General features: G+C 42.4%; 1 protein-coding gene across 2 annotated transcripts in view; it reads left to right on the top strand.

The window, feature by feature from the left end:
* Positions 1-23,782, top strand: part of Uvrag (UV radiation resistance associated) — a 365,773-nt gene that overhangs the window by 93,197 nt on the left and 248,794 nt on the right. For both annotated transcript variants that reach the window (XM_045145963.1, XM_004656260.3), the window contains one exon: positions 9,456-9,538. In XM_045145963.1, the coding sequence (XP_045001898.1) occupies positions 9,456-9,538 (83 nt within the window). The remainder of the gene's footprint in view (positions 1-9,455; positions 9,539-23,782) is intronic.

The following is a 23,782-nucleotide window of genomic DNA, read 5'->3' as shown; positions in this document are numbered from 1 at the left end:
TTCATTTTTATTTATTTATTTGAGAGAGAGAGAGAGAAGGAGGCAAATAGAGAGAAAGAGAGAATTGGCGTGCCAGGGCTTCCAGCCACTGCAAACGAACTCCAGATGCGTGCGCCCCCTTGTGCATCTGGCTAACGTGGGTCCTGGAGAATCAAGCCTCAAACCGGGGTCCTTAGGCTTCACAGGCAAGCACTTAACCGCTAAGCCATCCCTCCAGCCCTGTAGTGAGTTTTAATTGATTTCTTTTATCCATTCTGTTCAGGCAGCCACCAGGTCCTTTGGAGTCCTTCTTTGAAAACAGTTCTGGTACCCCCAGCTACTTTTTCATGTCCACTGCACTAATCCAGCTCAGACTGACGCCCCCGGGGTGAAAGCTGCAGAAGTTCCTGCATGCCTGCGGACTCTGCTGTGTGCATTCATTCTGTCTTAATTCACAGTGCTGTGGCATTAGTACATGTTTCATTCCTTTGCTAACAAGTTGTGCAGAGTATTTTCGTTGTTCTGCTGAATGTGTCTGATTCTCTGATTTGAGTCCCTTCTCTCCCCAGCCTGCGTCCCTGCCCCGAACACTCGCCATACTTGGTTCTCTCTGCTTCTCCCTCCCCTGCCCTTCGTTCCCGAGGCTGTTGATGCCATCTGAGTGCTCAGTGCCTCTGGCACGTGTGGATTTCGGCCGCCTCTGCTTCGTCCTGTTTGTCATTACCAGGGGACCTTTCTCTAAGTACAGCTCTGGTGATTTCACTACGGCGTCGGGCACCCTTCATGCATCTCTGTGGCCCATAGTTGTCTTCGCTTTCTAGCCTGGTGTTCGAGGCTTTCTGTGCTGCAGACCGCCCAGCGCACTTCCTCTGCCTGTCTCCCACTTGCTTTCCTCCCCAGGGTTCCCGATAGTTTCCACATCACTGAAGCTGCACAAATTGGGCCGCTGTTTGATTTTCTCAGAATGCGGCTTGTGTTTCCCACTGCCATGCTTTGGCTAAAGGTGTTCAGCCTGCGTTTCCTTCCCTGCCATTCAGCTTTTCAGTGCTCCTTAATGCACCCCCCAGTACTGCCGCCCCTGCCGTCTTGTCTTTGATGTGCCTGCTTGTACTAGATGGAGCCTTTACCACATCAGACCGCCTGTGGCTTTTCCTTATTCAGCTTTTCTTTTGCCACCTTTAACTTTATTTACCTTACTTGGGCCTTTAACTTGGTTGTGTACTTTATGAGGATATTAGTAGCAACTGCTCAATATTTTCTGTGCATTATACATTTAGTTAACACCAAAATGAGTGTATGTACATGTAATACTGCTTGTATCTTAAATAGTTATCCTATCAACTAAGTAGATTCTATATAATGCTTGTAGTTGTAATGACATTAAGGACAGTTTTATGACAGTGGTATTAGCTAATCACTGTCATAATGTACACGACCATGTTGTTGAAGGTGACCCATCCAGTGAGCTAGTGTGAGAGGAAACAGCTATACTCCAGACCATGCTTTGTGTGACCTGTGAACTAACAGTGATGATTTTACATTTTTAAAGAGTTTTTTTTTTTTTTTAAGCAGGGCATGGTGGCACAGGCCTTTAATCTCAGCACTTGGGAGGCAGAGGTAAGAAGTCAATGCCACCCTGAGGCTACATAGTGAATTCCAGGTCAGCTTGGGCTAGAATGAGACCCTACCTTGAAAAGCCAAAAAGAAAAAAATAAAATAAATCCAAAACAACAACAACAAAAAACATTTTTTTTTTTAAACGGGGGGAAAAAAACACACAGAGCTCACCTGCAAATCTGCAAATACTACTGACTTTTAGTACTCCCTTTCCTGCCCAGTACTGGGGGTCAAGCCCAGGGCCTTGCACATACTAGATAAGTTCTCTATCACTGATCTATATCCCCAGCCTTGAAAACACTCTTTCTCTTTATGGAAAAATTTGGCTGAGCAGTGATCTGTAAGTACACCTGATTTATTGCTGCGTGTTGCAGACGTGACATTATCTACTTCCCTGAACAATTTAATAGGCACTCACCAGATAGGCAGTGGTTCCTATCCTTAACGATTGCACGGGCTGGTTTTGGCAGTTTGAGTGACATGCAGATCTTTCCCGGGCTCTTCGGCACTTGGCTGTATCTCATACAGATAACCAGATACAGCTGTTTCTTTCCGTTATACCCCTTCATCAGAGCTCTGTGGGGATTGCACAGCTGGTGAAGTTGGTTGTCATTTAGAACAAGGCTCTTAGCATATTTCAGGAATGTTAATTGCTAAGTGATGGCTGAAGCAGAAGGGCTTCATAATGTCCTTAAGTTGCCTTAAATGTACACAGACCCAGAATTTTAGAATTGGAAAAGGTCTGAGAGATCATCAAGTTTAGCATGGCCCTTAAGAACAGGGGCTGTGGAGCCAGACTGTGTGGCTCTTCTCCTTAATCCTCTGGGTTCTCAGTTTCCTCACCTTTAAAGTGGGGATAAGAATAGCACTTTGCCGTGGGCCTTGCGAGTGTTCGCTGTGTTAACATTTCCCACGGCCGTGGTTGAGCATTAATGTTAACACATGAAACACAGTACTCCCGGCTCACTGTAAATGTTCACAGGCATTCATTTTTATTATTGTTTTTATTACTGGTCATCTCATTTTCTAAAGAACTGTGAGGACCAGAAGAGTTCATTTCTTTTCTTACGTGATAGACAGAATGGCTCAAGCCCAGGCTCCATGTTTGCATATCAGTGCTCTGTCCCTGTTACTGTAAGCTGCTTTTAGCTCTTGGTAGTGGATGTGGATTTATCTTTAATTTTAAATTATTTATTTATTTAACAGAAAGGGGGTGGGGAGAGAATGGGTGTGCCAGGGCCTCCAGCCACTACAAATGAACTCCAGATGTGTGCGCCCCCTTGTGCATCTGGTTAATGTGGGTCCTGGGGAATCAAACCTGGGTCCTTTGACTTTGCAGGCAAATGCCTTAACTGTTAAGCCATTCCTCCAGCCCTTTATTTTTATTTTTGAGACAGGATCTTATCCAGGCTGGCTTTGAACTTGGAATCTGCCTGCCTCTGTCTCTTTGAGTAATAGGATTACAAGTGTGTGTCACCATACCTAGCTAGGATGATTTTTTTTTAGGATGATTTTTAATAGGAAAAAATGTTTGTGGCTGGAGAGATGGCTTAGTGGTTAAGCGCTTGCCTGTGAAGCCTAAGGACCCTGGTTCGAGGCTCGATTCCCCAGGACCCACGTTAGCCAGATGCACAAGGGGGCACATGCGTCGAGTTTGTTTGCAGTGGCTGGAGGCCCTGGAGCACCCATTCTCTCTCCCTCTCTCCCTGCCTCTTTCTCTGTCTGTCACTTTCAAATAAATAAATAAACATAAAACAAAAAAAATTTAAAAAAATGTTTGGCAGCTTTTTGTGTAGACTTAGAAGAGCTCAGCAGAGCATCACGTGTAGCCAGGCAGGCTTGTCTGTCCTCAGGACACCTTCACTATTTCATAGCTATCGCTTTAATTGAGGTGAACTTCCTGAAGTAACCACTTCAGTCACGTATTCCAGAACCACCGGAAATAACCAGTGCATTGTGCAACACCATCTCTCATCAGTTTGCAAAATAGTGTTGTTACTCTAAAGAAAATTTGGCACCTCTCACTCTCTGTTTTGCTGCCTCCAGCCCCTTCCCCTGCAAACACCAACCTGTTTTCCATGTCCATGGCTTTATGTGTTCTGGGGATGCTAGGCTTCAAACAGCATGGGATCTGTTATGTCTAGCTTCTCTCATTGTCATATAGTTTATACTGTACTTCATTCCTTTTGAGGACTGACTATTGTTCTGTTGTGTGTATGTAACACACCTTCTTTTTAAAAATCCATTTACCCATTGATGGATATTTGGGTTGTTTTATCTTTTTTTCCTTTTTTATTATTATTAAGAACATATTTTGTATGGATACATCATGTGTTGGATACATCTTTTCCTTCTGTCCTGCCTCCATTGTGCAGGGGCCCTCCTCAGTGAGGTTGCTGGTCTTCCCCAAGGGATTGTGAGTTATTTGTTGTAGGAGCAGCAGTCAATTATTTGGGGAGCAGTGCCCCTGGGCATGATGTCCCAACCTGTGACTCTTACGATCTTTCCTCCCCTCTTCCACAAAATTCCCTGAGCCTTGGTGAGTGTGTTTTAAGTGTACTTCAGTGATGAGCTTTGGCAGGCGTTGCCTGTCTTCAGGCGTCTGTCTCCTTCACCCTGGTGCTGCTTGTTAGGTTCGACATGGAAGCAGCACTCTTGCTCAGCTCCCTAGTTCCGTGTGGTTTCTCCTGGGCTTTGAGATGCAAGGGGGGTTTATTTCCTCAGGTCTCGCTACCTTCTGAAAAAGAAAAACAGATTCTCCAACAGTGAGTGAAGTCAGCATAGGTTAAATTGGATAAGAGTTATTAATTTAGGGAGGCTTTGATGGATGTAGCCCCTCTTTTAGCCAAAGACTAGTGGGACCTTGACATTGGAACGTGTAATCTTTGTCCCCACAAGTTTCAGATCTGGTTCCCAGTTCCAGATACGGCTTCCTTCCCACTGAGTGGATCTCTTAGCCAATTAGCCATTGGTTACCCACCAAGGCTGTGTGCCACCATTGCACTGGTGTGAACTTCTTGTCAGGCTGGTTGCTTCTGAGTAGCTGAGACCCCTGCTCGCTCACACTGCTGATGGCCACTTTCCCCCGTAGCTCATGTAGCGCTTTCCAGCACTGGACAGGCTGAGTCTCTGGGGACTGACTCCTGGATTCCAGCCAGGTCTCTCTGTGCTCTGGGTCGGCAGCATACGGTGTCTTCAGCAATAGGGTCTCACCTCTTACCTCAGGCAGGTAATCAAGCGCTTTGGCGGAAGGCTGTCTTGTTTTGGGGAGCTCTTAGGTATCTCCGATTTATTAGTGTGGGTAACATCCAGTTTCTGGTACTGGAAGTTACAGGTCTGAGCTAAAATGTTTCAAGGTTCGATTTCATCCCACCCTCTCCAGGGCCCTTCTTTTCGGGCGTTCCCCAATACTCCTGTTTAGGGTTATATATTTTAGTCTGCCTTAAAGGAGAAAGGTTTCTGTGGTACCGTTTTATTTTGGGTTTAGTTTTGTGTATGTTCCTCCCTTCCCTCCCTCCCCGCAAACCCCCCCATCCTAACCCTTCCCTCCCTATTGTCTGGGCCTCATGTTGCCTATCTGGTGTGCCCACCACTCAAGCTGACCCAGGTCAGGAACTGAAGATGAGTGAGACCATGTGGCGTTTGTCTTTCTTTGATTATGTGTGTTTGCTGAGTGTGATTTATTCTAAGTCCATCCATTTTCCTACGAATTTCGTTATATCTTTTTTTCCTACTGCTGAGTAGAATTCCATTATGTAAATAAATGTACCACAGCTTCATTATCCGTTCATCCAATGATGGGCACCTGGGTTGATTCCAGTTCTTAGCTGTAATGAATTGAGCAGCTAGAAACAGGGCTGAGCAAATATCTCTGTAGGGAAGCATGGAGCATTCAGGGTAAATGCCCAGGAAGGGAATAACTGGGTCTGTTGGTAGTTCTATGTTCATCTTTTTCAGGAATCTCCATATTGATTTCCATAGTGGTTGTACAAGTTTGCATTCCCAGCAACAGTGGATGACGATTCTTCTTTTCCCACATCCTCACCAACATTCTTTGTTGTTTGACTTATTATTTTTTTCGAGGTAGGGCCTCATTATAGCCCAGCCTGACCTGGAATTCACTATGTAGTCTCAGGGTGGCCTTGAACTCCTGGTGGTCCTCCTACCTCTGCTCTGCCTTGAGTGGTGGGATTAAAGGCGTGTGCCACCATGCCTGGCTTGGGGTGTCTTTTTATTACCTTTTCAATCTTGATGAAGGAATAAATGAGATAGGTTTGTTTAGGAGATTAATCTGCTCTGACGTTAGTTTTGGTAGGTGATATGTGGCTAGGAATTCATCCATTTCTTCCAGATTATCCAATTTTGTGGAGTAGAGGTTTTGGAAGTATGTCCTGATGATTCTCCCAATTTCACTGATATCTGTTGTGACCTCTTCCTTTTTATTTCTGATTTTGTTAATCAGACTTCTCTTTTTTTCATTTGATCCAGCTGGCCAAGGGTTTATCAGTCTTGTTTATTTTTTTCAAAGAAACAGCTCTTCATTTCATACTTTTTTCTTTTCTTATTTTTAGTTTCCAATTCATTAATTTCTGCTCTGATCTTGATTATTTCTTTCTCTCTGGAGCTCTTAAGGTTAGATTCTTCTTGTTTTTCTAATGCCTTCAGTGTTTCATTTTGGGGATTCAGTTTCTGTTGTTTTCTCTGATTCTCATTGGCTTCCATTGTGGAACTATGTAGCCTTGGTGGAGATCTTTGAGTTTTCTGACTTTCATTGTTTTTTATTTATGCATTATTATTATTTTTTGCATTGTGGTCTACCCATACCGGGGAAAAGTCTTGTTTTTATGCAGGAGGAAGCAAGTATCTTCAGTGAGTGTTCTGTGGTTTTTTTATTTTATTTTATTTTCAAGGTAGGGTCTCACTCTGGCCCAAGAATTAACCTGGAATTAACTTTGTAGTCTCAGGGTGGCCTCAAACTCACGGCAGTCCTCCTACTTCTGCCTTCCAAGTGCTGGGATTAAAGGCGTGTGCCACCACGCCTGGCAAGTGTTTTGTTTTAAATGTGAACCGGCGCTCACCTCGACAGCATATATGCTAAAAATTACCTGTGGACTGGATTGCTGTGGGATGGGGCTCTAACCATACATGCACGGGTTGTGGGTGCTGTGAGTGCTTCAGGGTTGCGTGGGGACCTGGGAGCTGTGGCTCACTCCGCTTGCGCACAGGGAACCAGGAGCCTGGACCTGGGGAGCCAGGGGCAAGAACCCAGCTCCCACAGGGGCTCACGTACCCTCTGGCTCAGGAGAACAGGGATTTGGGGACCCAGGGACTGGTCAGTCAGGAAGCCAGAGCAAAAGGCCTGATTCTGCAGCACAAACACAGGGGCCAGGCAGCCCCAGGCCAGCAGCAGGGAAGGAACGGCAGCTCTGGCCTGTTGAGTCGGCGCACACCCTCTGGAGAGGGGTCCTGGAGTCCTGATTTACCTTCCGACTGTTGTCAAAATAGTGCTGCCAGGATAGTGTGCCCACTTAATTGTATGTGTGCCCTGTGTCCAGTTCTCGGTATGAGTCTGGGAATAAAATTACTGTTGTGCTCTAACTCTAGATTTTAACTTTTTGAGGTATTACTAAGCTTCCTTTTTCCACAGTGGCTAAGTGTTTTACAGTCCTAATAGCAATATGCAAATATGCCATTATTTTTGCCTTTGCCAACATGTACTTTTTGCTTGCTATTGCCACATAATTACTATTTTATTATAGCATCAAATGAAATTGTACTTCACTGTGGTTTTATTTATATTTCCCTGATGACCAGTGATATTGAGCATCTCTTTATGTATTTATTGGCCATGTGCATGTTTTCTTTGGAGAAATAGGTCTTCCAGTTCTTTCCCCATTTCAACATTAGGTTGTCTTTTTATTTTAAATTATAGTATATTTTTTATAGTATATTTTGTATAGTATATTTTGGATATTGAGCAATTTCCATAAATATTGACTATACCACAATCATAATCCCCTCTCACCATCCCCTTTTCTCCCTGCCAACTCCTCCAACTGAATCTTTTCTTCTTTCCAATGAGTGTCTCTTCTATTTGTTTGTAATTTTAATAAAGCCCAGTTTATCAATTATTTTTTCAGTGTCCATACTTTTGGTTTCATATCTAAGAATACATTGGTGGATTCAAAGTTATAGTTTCACCCCTGTGTTTTCTTTGAATAATTTGATGGTTTTCAACGTTACTACTTTTCTAAGTAGGTCTTGGGTTAGTTGTTCTCATTGCTACAACGGCATATTTGACAAAAGTGTGCCTGAAGGAAGGAAGGATGGAAGGAAGGGCTGAATTTTGGTTGAGCATTCAGTTTCAGTCTGGCATGCAGAGAAAGTGTGGTGGGCAGAGCAGGATTCACAAATATTTCTATTCAGATATTTCTATTCTCTCAGCTTGCGAATAAATAAATAAATTTTAAAAATATTATTTTCCCCATTAATAGCTTTAGTTTATAGGTCAGTTGCTCATAGATGTGTGTTCATCTTTGGCTCCTCAACTCTCTCTGTTGGTTTATATGGCTGTCTTTAGGCTGGTACCATCCTGTTGTGATGATTGTTGCTTTTCAGTAAGTGCTGAAATCAGAACATGCGAGTTACTTTTTGTCTCTGCTGCAGAATCGTCTTTTACGTGAGCTCTGTGTCCAGGTGTGGACACTTGCAAGCGCTTGATCCACTGAGCCATCTCCCCAGGCCCGTTTGTTTATACTCTTGAGCAGCCTCCACGCTGAATTCTGTAGTGGCTGTGCTAATTTACATCCCTGCAATGTGTTTCACCCACCTCCTTGCCACTATTTAGTGTTGCAGCAACGTAATTAAAGAATGTGTGGACCGGTGTTACAGCAAACTATGTTTACTATATACCTTTCGCTTTATAAGTATGAACTCTTAACTACACGTACATTGGTGAGCTGGATACTGTCGTTTCCATATTACAGGTGGAGACCCTAATGTTAAACTAAGAGTGCTTAGGTAAAGATTACAGAGCTGGTGAATTAAGAGCTTGAAGTAGAATCCCGATGGCCTCATTTTAGAATCTCTCTTTTCTGCCCCACCCTTCTTTTCCCCCTCTCTCCCTCCTTCCCCCCTGTCTTTTGGACTGGTTCTCATGCAGTTCAGGCTGGCCTTGAACTTGCTATGTGGAGCCAAGCTGTAAATGGCTTTGAATTTCTGGTCCTGCTGTCCCTACTTCCTGAGTGCTAGGATTATAGGCGCGTGTCCCCAGTCTCGTTGTATGTGGTGCTGGGAATAAGACCCAAGTCTTCATGCTTGTACAGTCACTCTGTCAACTGGACTATACCCTCAGCCCCTTGAGTCTTTTCCTTAGCTACTATTTAGTAATGTTCATTTAGTACTTACTATTATGTACTATGCTTAAATAACAGCGGTAACTATTTGTTCTTATGGAATTGTATATATTCTTGTTAGAAACCACCATTGCCCCTCTGAATAGAAATATTTGTGAATTCCAAGACACAGAGAGACCCTGTCTCAGAAAGAGGTGGATGGACTCCCCGAGGAGAAAGCCTGAGGTTGTCGCTGGCCTTCATGTGCACCGCACACATAGGGCACACACACACATATACTCACAACCAAGGAAAATAAATGGAAATTAACAAACAATAATTTAAAAATTACTTCTGTGAAAGTTTACACATCAGCTAGGTGGAAATTACACTTAAGTTTTGGAACTCTCTAAAATTTTGTGTTTACCCAGATATTGATTAGTCACATCCTTGGAAAGGCAAACGTGATCCATTGCATGGGCTTTATTTTGTTGATTTTGATTCCTTTTTGGTAATGTCTTCCAGGGTTATTCAAATGCTCAGAAGACGATGCTTCAGGTGGACCAGAACTGCGTTCGCAATTCTTACGATGTCTTCTCTTTGCTCCGGTAAGAAAAGACCCAGTGTCCCTCTGGATTCGGAAGAGTCTCTCTCATTAGAAGTTGGGCACATTTCAAGGGAAGAATGTTTAGGAGCTTTAGAAGCTGTTGTTTGTGAAAGCTGGTGACTTAAATTTCTGTCTCACAAAGTCTTTGAAAAGCCATTTCCTCTCCTTGGACAGTGGGAACGAGTGGTTGGAAGCTAGCGATTTTCAAATAGGATCATGAGCCACTTGCTGGTAGTCTGTGGTGTGGAGAGGAGCGAGCCGAGCTGCCAGCTGCAGACTTATCAGAAGTCTTAACAACTGCCGCTTCCCTAGGAGAGCCTCCCAGCAGCTGCGGCGCAGAGGTCTGACCTGCTTTTCATCTTAGAAGAATCATGCTTGGCAAGTGAAAGGAGCCTTGTGTGACTCTCATGTTCAGGGGCTTAACTGCCTCAGCTCTATATTTTTATACTGTCTGGACTTAATTTTGAAAGATTTTAAAAATTGGCATTAATTTTACATGTGGTAGATCATCAAGGACATTTTCCCAGGGGGCAAACTACCAAAAATAAAATGCATTTCAGAATAAAGTTAGCAGCGACACTCAACCTTTGTTCACCGTGCTCAGACAGATTGCTCATTGAAACGTGATTTGGGCAGTATTTTTCTGATGTTTACATAACACATCATAAATTTCAGACCATTAGATACCTTCTATGTATCTACTAGAGGAAGAGTCCAGGAGGGTTACTGGAAAATGGTTATTTTATAAGCATTATAAAATCACCCTTTCCCTTTGTGAGACTTGGATCCTCTTCTGTTTGATGACATGGTGTCCGCTTACATGGACTGTGTAAGTTACTCTGAGGGCAGTGATTCTGACTAAAGCAACTGCATGTATTAGATGACTTCTGACTCATACCTGAGAGGTGTCTGCACCTTGATTGCCTAGGATCTGTAACCGAACAGACAGGACTAGCTCATTAGAGTAGAGCTAAAAAGCAGGAGGATGTATTTTGAGCCTATTCAGTCCAGAACACATGAAGCTGAGTAGAGCAGTGTCCAGAAGCAGCCTGAAATGTGAATAAGCCACTCAGTAAAATGATGGTAATTTGTAATTATTTTAAAGATATTTTCTAAGTATGAGATTGTGTGGCCATATTCAAGAAACAGTCCTAAGTCAGGTAGAAGAGATTTGGGAGAGTGTAGCATTAAAGAAAAGTGCTGAGATGTTCCGGAGTATGGGAGATGGAGAGACATGATTCAGTAGAGAATGCTGTGATTTAGGTGGGAGATTAGCTCAACTACAGAGCGCTTGTCTACTATGCTATGGGCCCTGGGGTCAAAAAAGCAAATTATTTATTTTTATCTAACCCTGCCTTTAATAGTCCCCGATTTATCTAATTCATTAACTTTTCCAATTCTTGGGATAGAAACAATGTCTATAAATTTGTGTAGTTTACAAGCATTTCCATGGCTGTTATTTTATTTTTGTAGAACCTTCTTATATTCACACATTATCTTAAACATAGAGCAAGGATGAGCCAAGCTGGAGAGGTTTGAAGGTTTCTGACAGGCACATTTGATTGATCCTTTCCTGCCCTCATCTACCTGAGTGAGCACAGCACAGTGACTAAGAACATCTTTGGAAAAGTACAGTGCCATTACCAATGCAAAATCATCAGGCTAACTTGGGAGTTACTCACTGTTTGGCATTGATCTTGTAAGAATTTGACTCTTGGGGATTCCATCTTTAGGATTACTTCCAGATTCCTCAGACACATTAGTAATGCAAATTGCTTTCTTTTTAAAAAAAATTTTTATATTTGGAGAGATGGCTTGGCAGTTAAGGCACATGCCTATGAAGCCTAAGGGCCCAGGTTTGATTCTCAATGTCCCACGTAAGCCAGGTGCACATGGTGGTGCATGCATCTGGAGTTTGTTTGCAGTGGCTAGAGGCCTTGACACACCAATTCTCACATACTCTCTCTTTGTCTCTAATAAATAAATAAAAATAAATCTTGGGCTGGAGAGATGGCTTAGCGGTTAAGCGCTTGCCTGTGAAGCCTAAGGACCCCGGTTCGAGGCTCGGTTCCCCAGGTCCCACGTTAGCCAGATGCACAAGCGGGCGCACGCGTCCGGAGTTCGTTTGCAGAGGCTGGAAGCCCTGGCGCGCCCATTCTCTCTCTCTCCCTCTATCTGTCTTTCTCTCTGTGTCTCTCGCTCTCAAATAAATAAATAAATACATAAATACATAAAAAATCTTAAAAAAATTAAAAATTAAAAAATATAAGCTGGGGCTGGAGAGATGGCTTAGCGGTTAAGGCGCTTGCCTGTGAAGTCTAAGGACCCCGGTTCGAGGCTCGATTCCCCAGGACCCACATTAGCCAGATGCACAAGGGGGCGCATGCATCTGGAGTTCATTTGCAGTGGCTGGAGACCCTGGTGTGCCCTCTCTCTCGCTCTCTGTCTTTCTCTGTCTGCCTCTTTCTCTCTTTGTTGCTCTCAAATAAATAAATAAATGAACAAAAGAAAATTAAAAAAATATTTATAAGCTGGCTGTGGTGGCGTATGCCTTTAATCTCAGCACTCGAGAGGTAGAGGTAGGAGGATTGATTTGAGTTCAAGGCCAGCCTGAGACTGCATAGTGAATCCCCAGGTCAGCCTGGGCTAGAGTGAGACCCTACCTAGACAAACAAACAAACAAATTTATATTTATTTATTTATTTGAGAGGGAGAGAGGGACAGATAGAGAGATGATGGTGCTCTAGGGTTTCCAGCCCCTGCAAATGAACTCCACATGCATGCACCACCTTGTGCACATGGCCTATGTGGGTACTGGGGAATTGAACTTGGGTCCTCAGGCTTCTCAGGCAAGTGCCTTATCCACGAAGTCATCTCTCCAGGCCCCAGATTGTTTTCTTAACAGTGGGTCTGAGCCAGGTGTGCTGGTACACACCTCTAAGTCCAGCACTTGGGAGGCTGAGGCAGGAGAATCATGAGTTCCAGTTCAGCCTGTCTCATAAAAGCAAAGGGAAACAAAATGAAACCCATGGTTTTCTCATCATCATTATATAATCCATTTGTAGTTAATACACGTACACTTTCTCTGAGCTACTTTTTTTTTTCATGATAGATGTGAAGTGCTTAAACTGTTGTTCATTGTCTTATCTCTACTCAGTCAACACTGTCCCTGGATGGGACATTATACACACATTTGGGTTGGAGAGATGGCTTAGCAGTTAAGTGCTTGCTTGTGAAATTGAAGGACCATGGTTCAAGGCTCCATTCCCTGGTACCCATGTCAGCCACATTCATAAGGTGGCACATGCATCTGGAGTTCATTTGCAGTGGCTGGAGGCCCTGGTGCGCCCATTCTCTCTTCCCCTCTCTGCCTTTCTCTCTTTGTCTGTTGCTCTCAAATAAATAAAAATTAAAAAATTAATATACATACACACACATTTATTTCCTTGGTTCTATTTTGGTTTATAACATTTTTGACATCTGGTCTATAGTTTTTACTTGAAGACAAACAGTCAAAGCCAGGCATCGTGGTGAATTGGGGACAGGAAGAGCAGGAGCTTGAGGCCATCTTTGGTTACTTATGAGAGTTCAAGGCTAGACTGAGCTACATGAGACCCTGCTACAATAGATGGTAATTATTTCCTCCCTATACCCTTAACTCCCCAGTCTGCATTCCTTAATATCACTCAACTCCAGATTGAAAACACCCAATCATCTGATCCTGTGTTTTTTTTTTGGGGGGGGGCATATTCTAATGAAGAACTTTGACCAACCAGGCATGCGGCCACACACCTGTACCAGCACTCAGGAGACTGAGGTTGGTCGGTCTCAACAGCCAGCGTTACATAGTGAACCCTTGTCTCAAAACATCAAACAAGTGAAAAAAAAAAATATATATATATATATAAATAAAGCAGATATTTTTAAAAAAATCAGTGCCCTTAGGATGTATATTTTCTCTCTATTCTTTGTTTATGAGTATAGGAATAGGACTTTATTTTGTTCAAGGTAGGGTCTCACTCTAGTCCACGCAGACCTGGAATTCACTATGTAGTCTCAGGATGGTCTGGAACTCATGGCAATCCTCCGACCTCTGCCCCCCCACCCCAAGTGCTGGGACTAAAGGAGTGTGCCTCCACACCTGGCCTGACTTTTTTTTTTAAAAGATAAGATCTCATGTATCTCAGGCTGGCCTTGAAATGAGTTATAGCTAAGGATGGCCTTGATCTACTTTGTCTCCTAAATGCTGCGATGAAAGGTGAAACCACCACACCCCGCTTATGTGGTTCAGGGTGTTGAACTTTGTGCATGCTGTGCAAGCATTCTGCTCGCTATTCCGCACCCCCAGCCTGTGAAGTAGTCCATTCAGAGAGTTGGGACAGCTAACCCAGGACACGAAAACTACTTCCGATAGATGTGCGGCACGGTTTTGTAGGTAAACAATTTCCTGAGCTTTATTCGGAAACTTTGGCTCATAATTGAGAATTTAGTCTAGTTTTAGCGCTGCCAGAATATTAGCCGATCTTTCTAAGTTTACCTTCATTCAGTGTGTGACAGTAGGTAGGCATTTGACCCTTTGAACATCCTTGGGTATTTTCAGGTAGACAGATAACTAGGCATCGTTTTGCTCCCTGTTACATTCGATGATTGGGATGTTCACCACAAGGTGTCAATGTTGCTCTTTGGCGTTTGAAAGTGCATTTCCTTTACAATTTTGGGATGGGACTAGGGGTGGGAGGTTGGCTTTAGTGAAGTTTGAATCAGTATTATAAAGTGCTGTGAAAGAAGTGTTTATTTTGGAAGTTATCTTTAAAAAAATCTCTCTTCTTTTTGATTCGGTTTTTTGAGGTAGGGTCTCACTGTAGCTCAGGCTGACCTGGAATTCACTCTGTAGTCTCAGGGTGGCCTTGAATTCACAGTGATCCTCCTACCCCTGCCTCCCGAGTGCTGTGATTAAAGGTGTGCGCCACCATGCCTGGCTTTTTTCCCCTTTTCTTAAAAATATATTTATTAGAGAGAGAGACCGAGCACGCGAGAGAGAATGGGCATGCCAGGGCCTCCAGCTACTGCAGACGAGCTCCAGATACATGCACCACCTTGTGCATCTGGCTTACTTGGGCCCTAGGGACTCAAACCTGTGTCCTGTGGCTTTGTAGGCAAGCACCTTAACCGCTAAGGCATCTCTTCAGCCCCTAAAAAAAAAATAAATCTCATTTCTAGTATGGCTATAGATTTACTATGTAATAACTCCACACCCACCCTTTTTGGTTTTGTTTTCTCCTCCCTGTTGATCTTGCTGGTGGTAGAGCGTTACTGAATGGTATGAGAGTGGAGCAGGGGCCGATGTTCTGAAGGAGGGAGGTAATCGTTTTGCTTTCTTCATACTTGTTACTAGTTCTCTTTCCTTCTCTTTCCAAAATGTCTTGCTTTTGCCACTTTAATACACACGGACTTATAGTGGAAAAGTCTGGGATTTGAGCTTTTGACCGAGGATCCAGTCCTAGAGCTGCTACATGCAGGTAGATGGGCTGCCAGGCTTTTGGCGCAAGTTACTTAACTTCTGTAAGCCTCGGCCTAGTCTTGTAAAATGGGGCGAATATTTGTTTCTGACTATGAGTAATATTGGGAGAATGGAATAAGGAAGATATCTGAACTTTCCTAAGACAGTTACTAGCATCTAGTAGATATTCAGTGAATTTTCTTGCTTTTGCTTTGTTTCCTGGACCTTGGAATGAGTCTTTCATCTTGGCCCATATCCCTTTTGTGTGTAGCCACTGGCTTTCTCCCTTTGTAGCATCATTTCCTCCCGTCTTCTCACTGCTTCAGTATTTATCACTTCTGTTTTTTTTTTTAATTTTTTTGTTTATTTTTATTTATTTATTTGAGAGCAACAGACAGAGAGAGAAAGAGGCAGAGAGACAGAGAGAGATGGGCACGCCAGGGCCTCCAGTCACTGCAAACGAACTCCAGATGCGTGCGCCCCCTTGTGCATCTGGCTAACGTAGGTCCTGGGGAATGGAGCCTTGAACTGAGGTCCTTAGGCTTCACAGGCAAGCGCTTAACCACTAAGCCATCTCTCTAGCCCTCACTTCTGTTTTTAAAGTTAGCTTTATTAATCCTAAACAGTCAGAACTGCAAAACGTTTCCCATGTGTTTGTCTCCTCTCACTGCCGACCCGGACAGCTTCTTGAAGGAAGAGACTCTTCCTGCGGCTGTGCCTCCCCCTTTCTGCCTTCTGGACGGTAACCTCCTGGGTAACTGTCCGAGGCCCTTGGCTCCAGCACCAGGGACTCTTCCGCAGTGCTCGGTCCGCTCTCTCTTCTGCTGCTGCGGCTTCAACCCTCTCGCCCAGATGTTGCAACCCTCCAGCGCTCGACATGCAGTCCCGCCCCCTCACTGGACTTCTCGTGTGCATTTTCTGGGGCGTTGGGCATCTATACTCGCCTCTCCCTGAGGAGTCAGGACCTACCTCTGGCCTGGCCTCCTCCTCTTTGCCTCTCCTATGGTTTGTCTGAAAGGTCAGCGCCATTGTGGTCAGTTGGGGTTTCCCTCACTCTTTTTCCTCCAGTGAGATGTTCGGTTGGTTTTAAATCCTCTGGATTCTTTGCTGGAATAGCTTGACTGTCCACCCTTCTCTGTTCTTAAGTCCATTTTTCTGGACTGTTTCTTGACCTCCTAAGTAGTCTCTCTGCTTCAGCTTTTCTGCTGTGCCCTTAGTAACTGTGACCATTGAGCATGTATTCATGCCATTGCGTGCTTGACAATAGCAAGTTTCTTTCTTTCTACATCTTAAGTGACAACAACTGTTCCTTTTCCTATTTATAGATGAGGAAATGGAGACAAAACAGTTTGCAGCTTGCCCAAGGTCGCGCACGCAGTCAGTGCTAGAGCCCGTCTCGCATGCAGGTAGTCTAGACCCAGACCTGTCTGCCCCGGCAGGTGCCGACCTGCGTTAGCTCTGCTCCTCTGTCTTCTGGCTGCCAGAGGGATGTTTTCAAAGATGCATCAGTTTTGTCACTCCTGGATTTAGGAATCTTTGCGCCGTCATGTACAGGGAAAAATTCACACTTCCTGTGGTATTCAGAGGACATTGCAAGGAACACTCCCTTTGGAACTATTGTCTTGTTTCCAGCCTTCCCCTCCCTGCACATGTAACTAATAGCTGTCATTTTTGGAGCACTCACTGTGTTAAAATTAGTTGTCCACTCTTCTTTCTTTTCAGCCCCTCCCCCCAACTGAGTGCTTCTTGTTTTATTGATCTCTGTATTAGCCAAGACAGTGACATGTGTGTCACATATGTTAAGCAAATGATTAATGCTGTTTCTGTTGGTCAACTTGAGTTAAGGTTTGTCATTTCTGTTACTGGTTTGCATCTGGAAAAATGAGAGGTGTGAAAACTTTTGATGCTGCTATCTAAAAAGTGCTGAAAATGCAGTCAGATGTGAGAGCCTGCAGCTGCCTCTCCTTTCTCTGCCCCTGCCCTCTATGCAGCATCTAATGAAGTTTTCAGGAATTTGCTGTTCTAACTCTTTTTGGAGGCTTTTCCCCCCAAGAGTTCTTTATTTGGTTTTCTAGAGGCAAATTCCACCCCTTTCTTGGTTTAAAATATTTTCACCTACAAAATTTCTATTTTAAATACTTATATTTGTTTTGGGGGAGAGAGAGATTGGGGGGGGGAGAGAGAGTGAGAGAGAGAGAGAGAGAGAGAGAGAGAAAATAAAGAGAGAGAGAGAATGAGAATGGGCGTACCAGGGCCTCCTATCACTGAAAATGAACTCCCTCCAGAAGCATGCACCACTTTGTGCTCTGGCTTTGCTTAGTTAGTGGGGATTGAATCCAGGCTTTGCAGGCAAGTGCCTTTAACCATTCCACCATCTCTCCAGCCCCTAAACTTTCTTTCTTTTTTTTTTTTTATTTTATTTGAGAGCGACAGACACAGAGAGAAAGACAGATAGAGGGAGAGAGAGAGAATGGGCGCGCCAGGGCCTCCAGCCTCTGCAAACGAACTCCAGACACATGCGCCCCCTTGTGCATCTGGCTAACGTGGGACCTGGGGAACTGAGCCTCGAACCGGGGTCCTTAGGCTTCACAGGCAAGCGCTTAACCGCTAAGCCATCTCTCCAGCCCTAAACTTTCTTTTTTTAAAAGGGTGCTAGCTGTTCAGTAGCAAGTAAGTTATTATTTACATACTGTTTTAGAAAACAGATGGGATATAAAGTGCAAGGGCATTGTGACATTTCTAATCCTTAAGTTATGGCTGGTGTAGCCAGCTTTTTGGTTGAGGGAGAGTTTGTTTCATTTTTCTCCCTGCCAGGTGATCTTTCCTTTGGTGGTAACTGCAACTATATGGTGTGCAGAAAGTGTCATGAGTTTATGGTGTGAAAGTCATACTTTTTTGCTCATAGTGGAGACTAGGTTCTTACCCTAGGCCTGTGTGCTCTTTTTTTTTTTTCCCGAGGTAGAGTCAGGTTGACCTGGAATTCACTCTGTAGTCTCAGGGTGGCCTAGAACTCACAGTGATTCTCCCACCTCTGCCTCCTGAGTTCTGGGATTAAAGGCGTGCGCCACCAGCCTCAGCTCCTTGTGCTTATTACTTAATTTAGAAAAGGAATTTAGGGGCTGGAGGGATGGCTTAGCGGTTAAGGCACTTGCCTACAAACCCAAAGAACCCAGGTTCCTTTCCCTAGGGCCCACATAAGCCAGATGCACATGGTAGCATATGTGTCTGGAGTTCATTTGTGGTGGCTGGAGGCCTTGGCATGCCCATTCTCTCTGTCTGTTCTCTCTCTCTCTCTCTCTCTCTCTCTCTCTCTCTCTCTCTCTCACACACACACACACACACACACACACACACAAATAAATAAAATTTTATTTTAAAAAAGAGGAATTAGGCAGATTACAATTAGGATGGACATACTGACAGTAAGAAGTGAAGTTGATTGTTCTCTCTGTAAGTCTTCTTGATTGTGGAGTATAGCTGAATGAGAACTCATTAGCCACTGCTCCCTTTATAGTCATTGTGTTTGGATTCGTTTTTAGTTTTTTTTAAAGTATGGTTTATTTTATTTTTATTTGTTTGAGAGAGGGAAAGAGGGAGAGAGAGAGAAAGAGAGATATAGAGAGGGAGGGAGGGAGGGAGAGAGGGAGAGAATGGGCGCACCAGGCCTTCCAGCCACTGCAAACGAACTCCAGGTACATGCGCCACCTTGTGCATCTGGCTTATGTGGGTCCTGGGGAATCTCACTGAGGACCTTCGGCTTTGCTGGCAGGTGCCTTAACCGCTAAGCCATCTCTCCAGCCCCTGTGTTTGGATTCTTAAACATTCTTGCCTCGCAGTGTCAGCCAAAGGAGAGAGGGTTTGGTTGTCAGTTGTAAGGGTAGACCAAGTGAGCCTTGCTGGCTTCTCCTCCCTCCCGTAAAATGAGCAGTCAGTGCCTCACCCAAGCGCATCTCCAAGTTGTATCCCCTAACTCACGTCAGCGATGCGAGCCATTAAACGCTGTCTGCATTTAACAGTGAGGAAACTGAGGTTGGCCAGGGTATAAAGACTTGCCCAGGTCCACGAATGAGTGTTGGAGCAGGTTTGATAACTGTTAACCCAGCTCCAGTGTGTGCACCTTTTCTCATCAGGCTAGGTTGAAATCAAACCGTAAGTGAATAGAAATCAGTTATTAGAGTGTTGGTAGGAGAGCAGGAACATAGGATAAATTTTATAAATATTCTCAATCAAAACGTAAGATAAAGGTTTGGCATTTAATGTTAGTCTGCTAGACAAAGTTTATTATGCATAATGGCACATTATTTTCTTTATTCATCTCCTTTTCTCTCTATATAGACATATTTGTAGTGTATTTGTATGTACACATGTATATAAATAAATGATGGCATAATTTTAGGTAGTTTTTCCCCACCTTACTTCCTTTTGCTTTTTGACTTTTCTTCTTCTTAAACCCAGCCACGCCCAGCACACATATCCAAGTAATCCCTCTTCACCATGTTAACAAATGTGATTTTTTTCCTATGATCTCTGTGTATATGTCATAGATATTGTGTGTGTATGTGTGTGTGCATGCATGTGCGTGCGTGCATGTATTTTAATTATTTCACAAAAGCAGAGTAGAAACTATAGCTAGTCATGATTATATATCTTGGTTTTCTTACTCTGTATTTCATATACAAACTCCTCCACTTCACTCTCTTTTTGTAGGGTCTCACTCTTGAACATGCTCACTGGAATGCTCCCAGACTGGCCTCAAACTCACAGTGATCCTCCTACTTCTGCCTCCCGAGTGCTGGGATTAAAGGTGTGTGCCACCATATCCGGCTACACTATGCGTCGCTCCCCCCGCCCCCTCCTCTGTGTGTGTGTGTGTGTGTGTGTGTGTGTGTATGTATGTATAAATTTATTTTTAATTGAGACAGAGATGTAGAGAGAGAGAGAGGAGAATGGGTGTACCAAGGCCTCTAGCCACTGCAAATGAACTCCAATGTATGTGGCACCTTGTTCATCTGGCTTATGTGGGACTTGGAGAATTGAACCTGGGTCCTTAGGCTTTATAGGTAACTGCCTTAACTGCTAAGCCATCTCTCCAGCCCTGCACTCTTTATTTAAATGGCTTAATAATAGTTCATGGTTGGGCTAGACCATATTTATTCAGCTAATACCCTTTAATGAGCATTTAATATTTACTTTAGTTCTAATTTTTTAATGTTTGTCGATATGTACAACATTGCAGTAAATATCTGTCCTTATTTTTAGATCTTTCATTTCTTTGAGTTAATAACTTAGAAGCAGGATTTTGGAGTCCAAAGGCATGTGTAGTTTTACTTCCAAGAGAAAGTTGATTATTTTCCCAGAGGTACAAACAATGTGTGGCATTACTTTTTATCCTGAGCTCCTATTGATAAGGGGCTATCATGATTGTGAATTTTACTAATCTGAGAAGTATAAATGACACTTCAATGTTACTTTAATATTCTTAGGTATAAGTACTTAGTTTGAGGTATAAGTGCAGTTGACAGTCTTTTCTTGAGTTTGTTAGCTTCTTAGTATGCTCTTCTAGGAATTTGACTGTACTTATTTGTTAAAAATGGAATGACTTGCCTTTGTTTCATAGACTTCTGAGAGTCCTGGATTTCTCCCCCAGGTCTGTCAGGTGTATCTTCACTTGTGATACATGATAAATGAAATTTCTACTTGAATTGGTTGTGTGGTGAGACCTTGTGTCCAAAAAGCGTGTATTGTGTATATTTCCTAATTCTGTTTTGTCGGTAATTTCTGGGAACTTGGGGTTGAAGAGCTCTCTCCTGTACTGTGATTCCACAGATGTTTGCTAAATTGTCTTTTGAGATTTGTAATATTTACTTATAAGATCTTTCATACAATTAGGATTTTAGTCTGAAATTTCTTGGTTAGGTAAACCCAGTGTTTTCTTTCTGTTGAATTTAAATACTGCTTTATGTGAGTACTGGGGACACGAACCCAGGTCTTAGGTTTCGTAGGCAAGCTCCTTAATCTCTAAGCCATCTACCAGCAGAATTTAAATACCACTTTAGTCACATAGTTAAAGCGAATATATGCTGAGACCTAGTTTTAGAGCCCCTTATTGTTTTTCTTATTTTTTAATGTGTGTTACTGTTTTCTGGTTGACTTTATTATAGTGTTGTTTTTTTTTTTTTTGATATGTGCTGACATCGAGACAAGTTTTCTGTTTTTAATGCTTTTTTTCTAGCTAGTCTAAGAACTTTATCCTCAATGTGAACTTTGTTAACCTTGGTCTGAAATCTAAAAACTTAAAAATCAACCTCATTGAAATTTTATTTTCTTTATTTTTTAATTGTTTTATTATTTATTTATTTACTTGAGGGAGAGAGATAGAGAGCGAGAGCAATAGTGAGCATGCTGGGGTCTCCAGCCACTGCATATGAACTCCAGACGCATGTGCCACCTTGTGCATCTGGCTTACATGGGTCCTGGAGAATTGAACCTGGCTCCTTTGACTTTGCAGGCAAGTGCCTTAACCACTAAGCCATCTCTCCAGCCCTTTATTGAAATTTTAATGGAAATTTTTTGTGTTAATTGAATTTTTATATCAATTTTGGGAGAACTGTTCTTGTATTAATATTCCCATTCAGGATCATGTTAAAATTTTATGTTCTATTTCTTTAATTATATTTTGTGGCTTTCTTAATATGATCATTTTCCTATCGAATTTATTAAGTATGTTATAGTTTTTATATTCAATGTTCTTTTATATAAGACATTCATTTGAATTGAGATATTCCTTATTTTGTATAAACTCTAATTTCCATTTCCATTCTTGTGAGCATATTACTGTTATATGGATAAGCTAAAAATTTAAGGAAATCTTATTACTATATCCAATTATTTTTCCCTTCTTTCCCTCCCTTGTCCTGTCTTTCACTCTGTCCCTTCTCCTTCCCTCCTCTGCAATGTTTGGCTTTTTTGTTTGCTGAAGGAAGTCCTCATTTGATTTTCTTGATATCAACATTATCATTATGAAAGGGTATTAAAAGATAGAGTTGGAAGTGTTGTGGCATTTGCCTATAATCTCAGCACATAGGAGGCTGAGACTAAAGATTCACAAGTTTGAGGCCAACCTGGGCTACATGGCTACATTAAACAAAATTAGAAAATGAGTAGACCTGGGCTAGAGTGATGACTTAGCAATTAAGTCACTTGCCTAGGAAGCCTAAGAACCCTGGTTCAATTCCCCAGGAACCACGCAAGCCAGATGAACAAGATGGTGCATGTGTCTGGAGTTCGTTTGCAGTGGTTAGAAGCTCTGGCATGCACATTCTCTCTCTGCCTCTCTCTCTCTTTCTTTCATAAATAAATTTTTAAAAATGAGTAGACCTTCCTTCTCTGACATTTAAGCTGATTTTCTGGTCTACTATACTGCTTAAACTCGTGGGATTTTCAAAATAATGCTGGAAAGGATTGGCTACCCTGGGTGTCCTTGTTGCTTATTTTAATTGAATATGTATTCATTATTTTGTTTTTAGAATATTAAGTTTGAAAACCACTTCCAATAATTACTTCTACTTAATGTTTTAATGAATAGGTGTTGACTAATTTGAAATGCCTTTCCACTATTAATATTTTTTTTGTAATTTATAGTTTACATAATAAGGCACATGGGTCTGGAGAGATGGCTTAGCGGTTAAGCGCTAAAGACCCTGGTTCAAGGCTCAATTCCCCAGGACCCACATTAGCCAGATGTACAAGGGGGAGCACGCACCTGGAGTTCATTTGCAGTGGCTGGAAGCCCTGGTGCGTGCTCTGTTGTTCTCAAATAAGTTAAAAATAAACAAAAAATTAAAAAAAAATAATAAGGCACATAGATATTTCGATGTTTTAGAACTGATTAGTTCTAGTCTTTTGGTCACTGTTACAAATGATACTCATGTATGGTATTTGTACTATTAGTAGTAGTGGGTTTGGGGAAAGGAAGTAAGTAACTGTCTTTCCCTTAATATTAAAATTTCATTGTGGAAATTTCTGCCTTATTCTGTGATCCTAATCTATATAGTGTCATGATTAGCAGCATTAACCTCATTGGGTTTTGGGGAGGATTACAGCAATTAGCATTATATATGTTAATAATTAGCACCATTATCATCTGAAACAGCTTACATAATGAGGGGACTTTTCAATATTCTAAAAACAAAATAATGAATACATATTCAATTATATTTAATTGTTCAATTTAAGTGCTTTGTGTGACGGCACATCTTCCTTCGGCCCCACCAGTACTGGTTGTCCAGTTTCCTCTTCTCTCTCCTTGCTTCATTGGCAGGTTTGTCTTTAGTAGGAAACTCTGTTTCTTCTAGGTTTTCAAAATTAGTACTATAATAGTGTATATAGTTTTGTCATACAAATATCTCAAACATTTAAATAAAATGTAGTATATTTTCTGTTTCAGCTCAGAATCCATTCTAGTATTTCATTTAGAAATTTTGCTGCATTGACTTAATGGGTAGGATGTTTTCTGATGTTGAAATACTTTTCTGTATTTGCTAAAATAAAATATTTGAGGTGCCCTTTGCCTTTGAAGAGTTTCTCAGGATGAGAATTATAAACATAAGTTAAAGTTGTTTAGGATGTTATCTTTTTGGTTTATATGGTGTCCCTAGTGTATAGTGCTGCTTGAGCCTCACTTGGCATATCCAGTGGGCATTTGCGGATGATGAACACATAGGTATGTACAGCCTGGTTGGTAAT

This window comes from Jaculus jaculus, chromosome 3, assembly GCF_020740685.1.
Source record: "Jaculus jaculus isolate mJacJac1 chromosome 3, mJacJac1.mat.Y.cur, whole genome shotgun sequence".
NCBI lineage: Eukaryota > Metazoa > Chordata > Mammalia > Rodentia > Dipodidae > Jaculus > Jaculus jaculus.
Note: the sequence above shows the minus strand (reverse complement) of the source record. Positions and strands in the feature narration are given on the sequence as shown.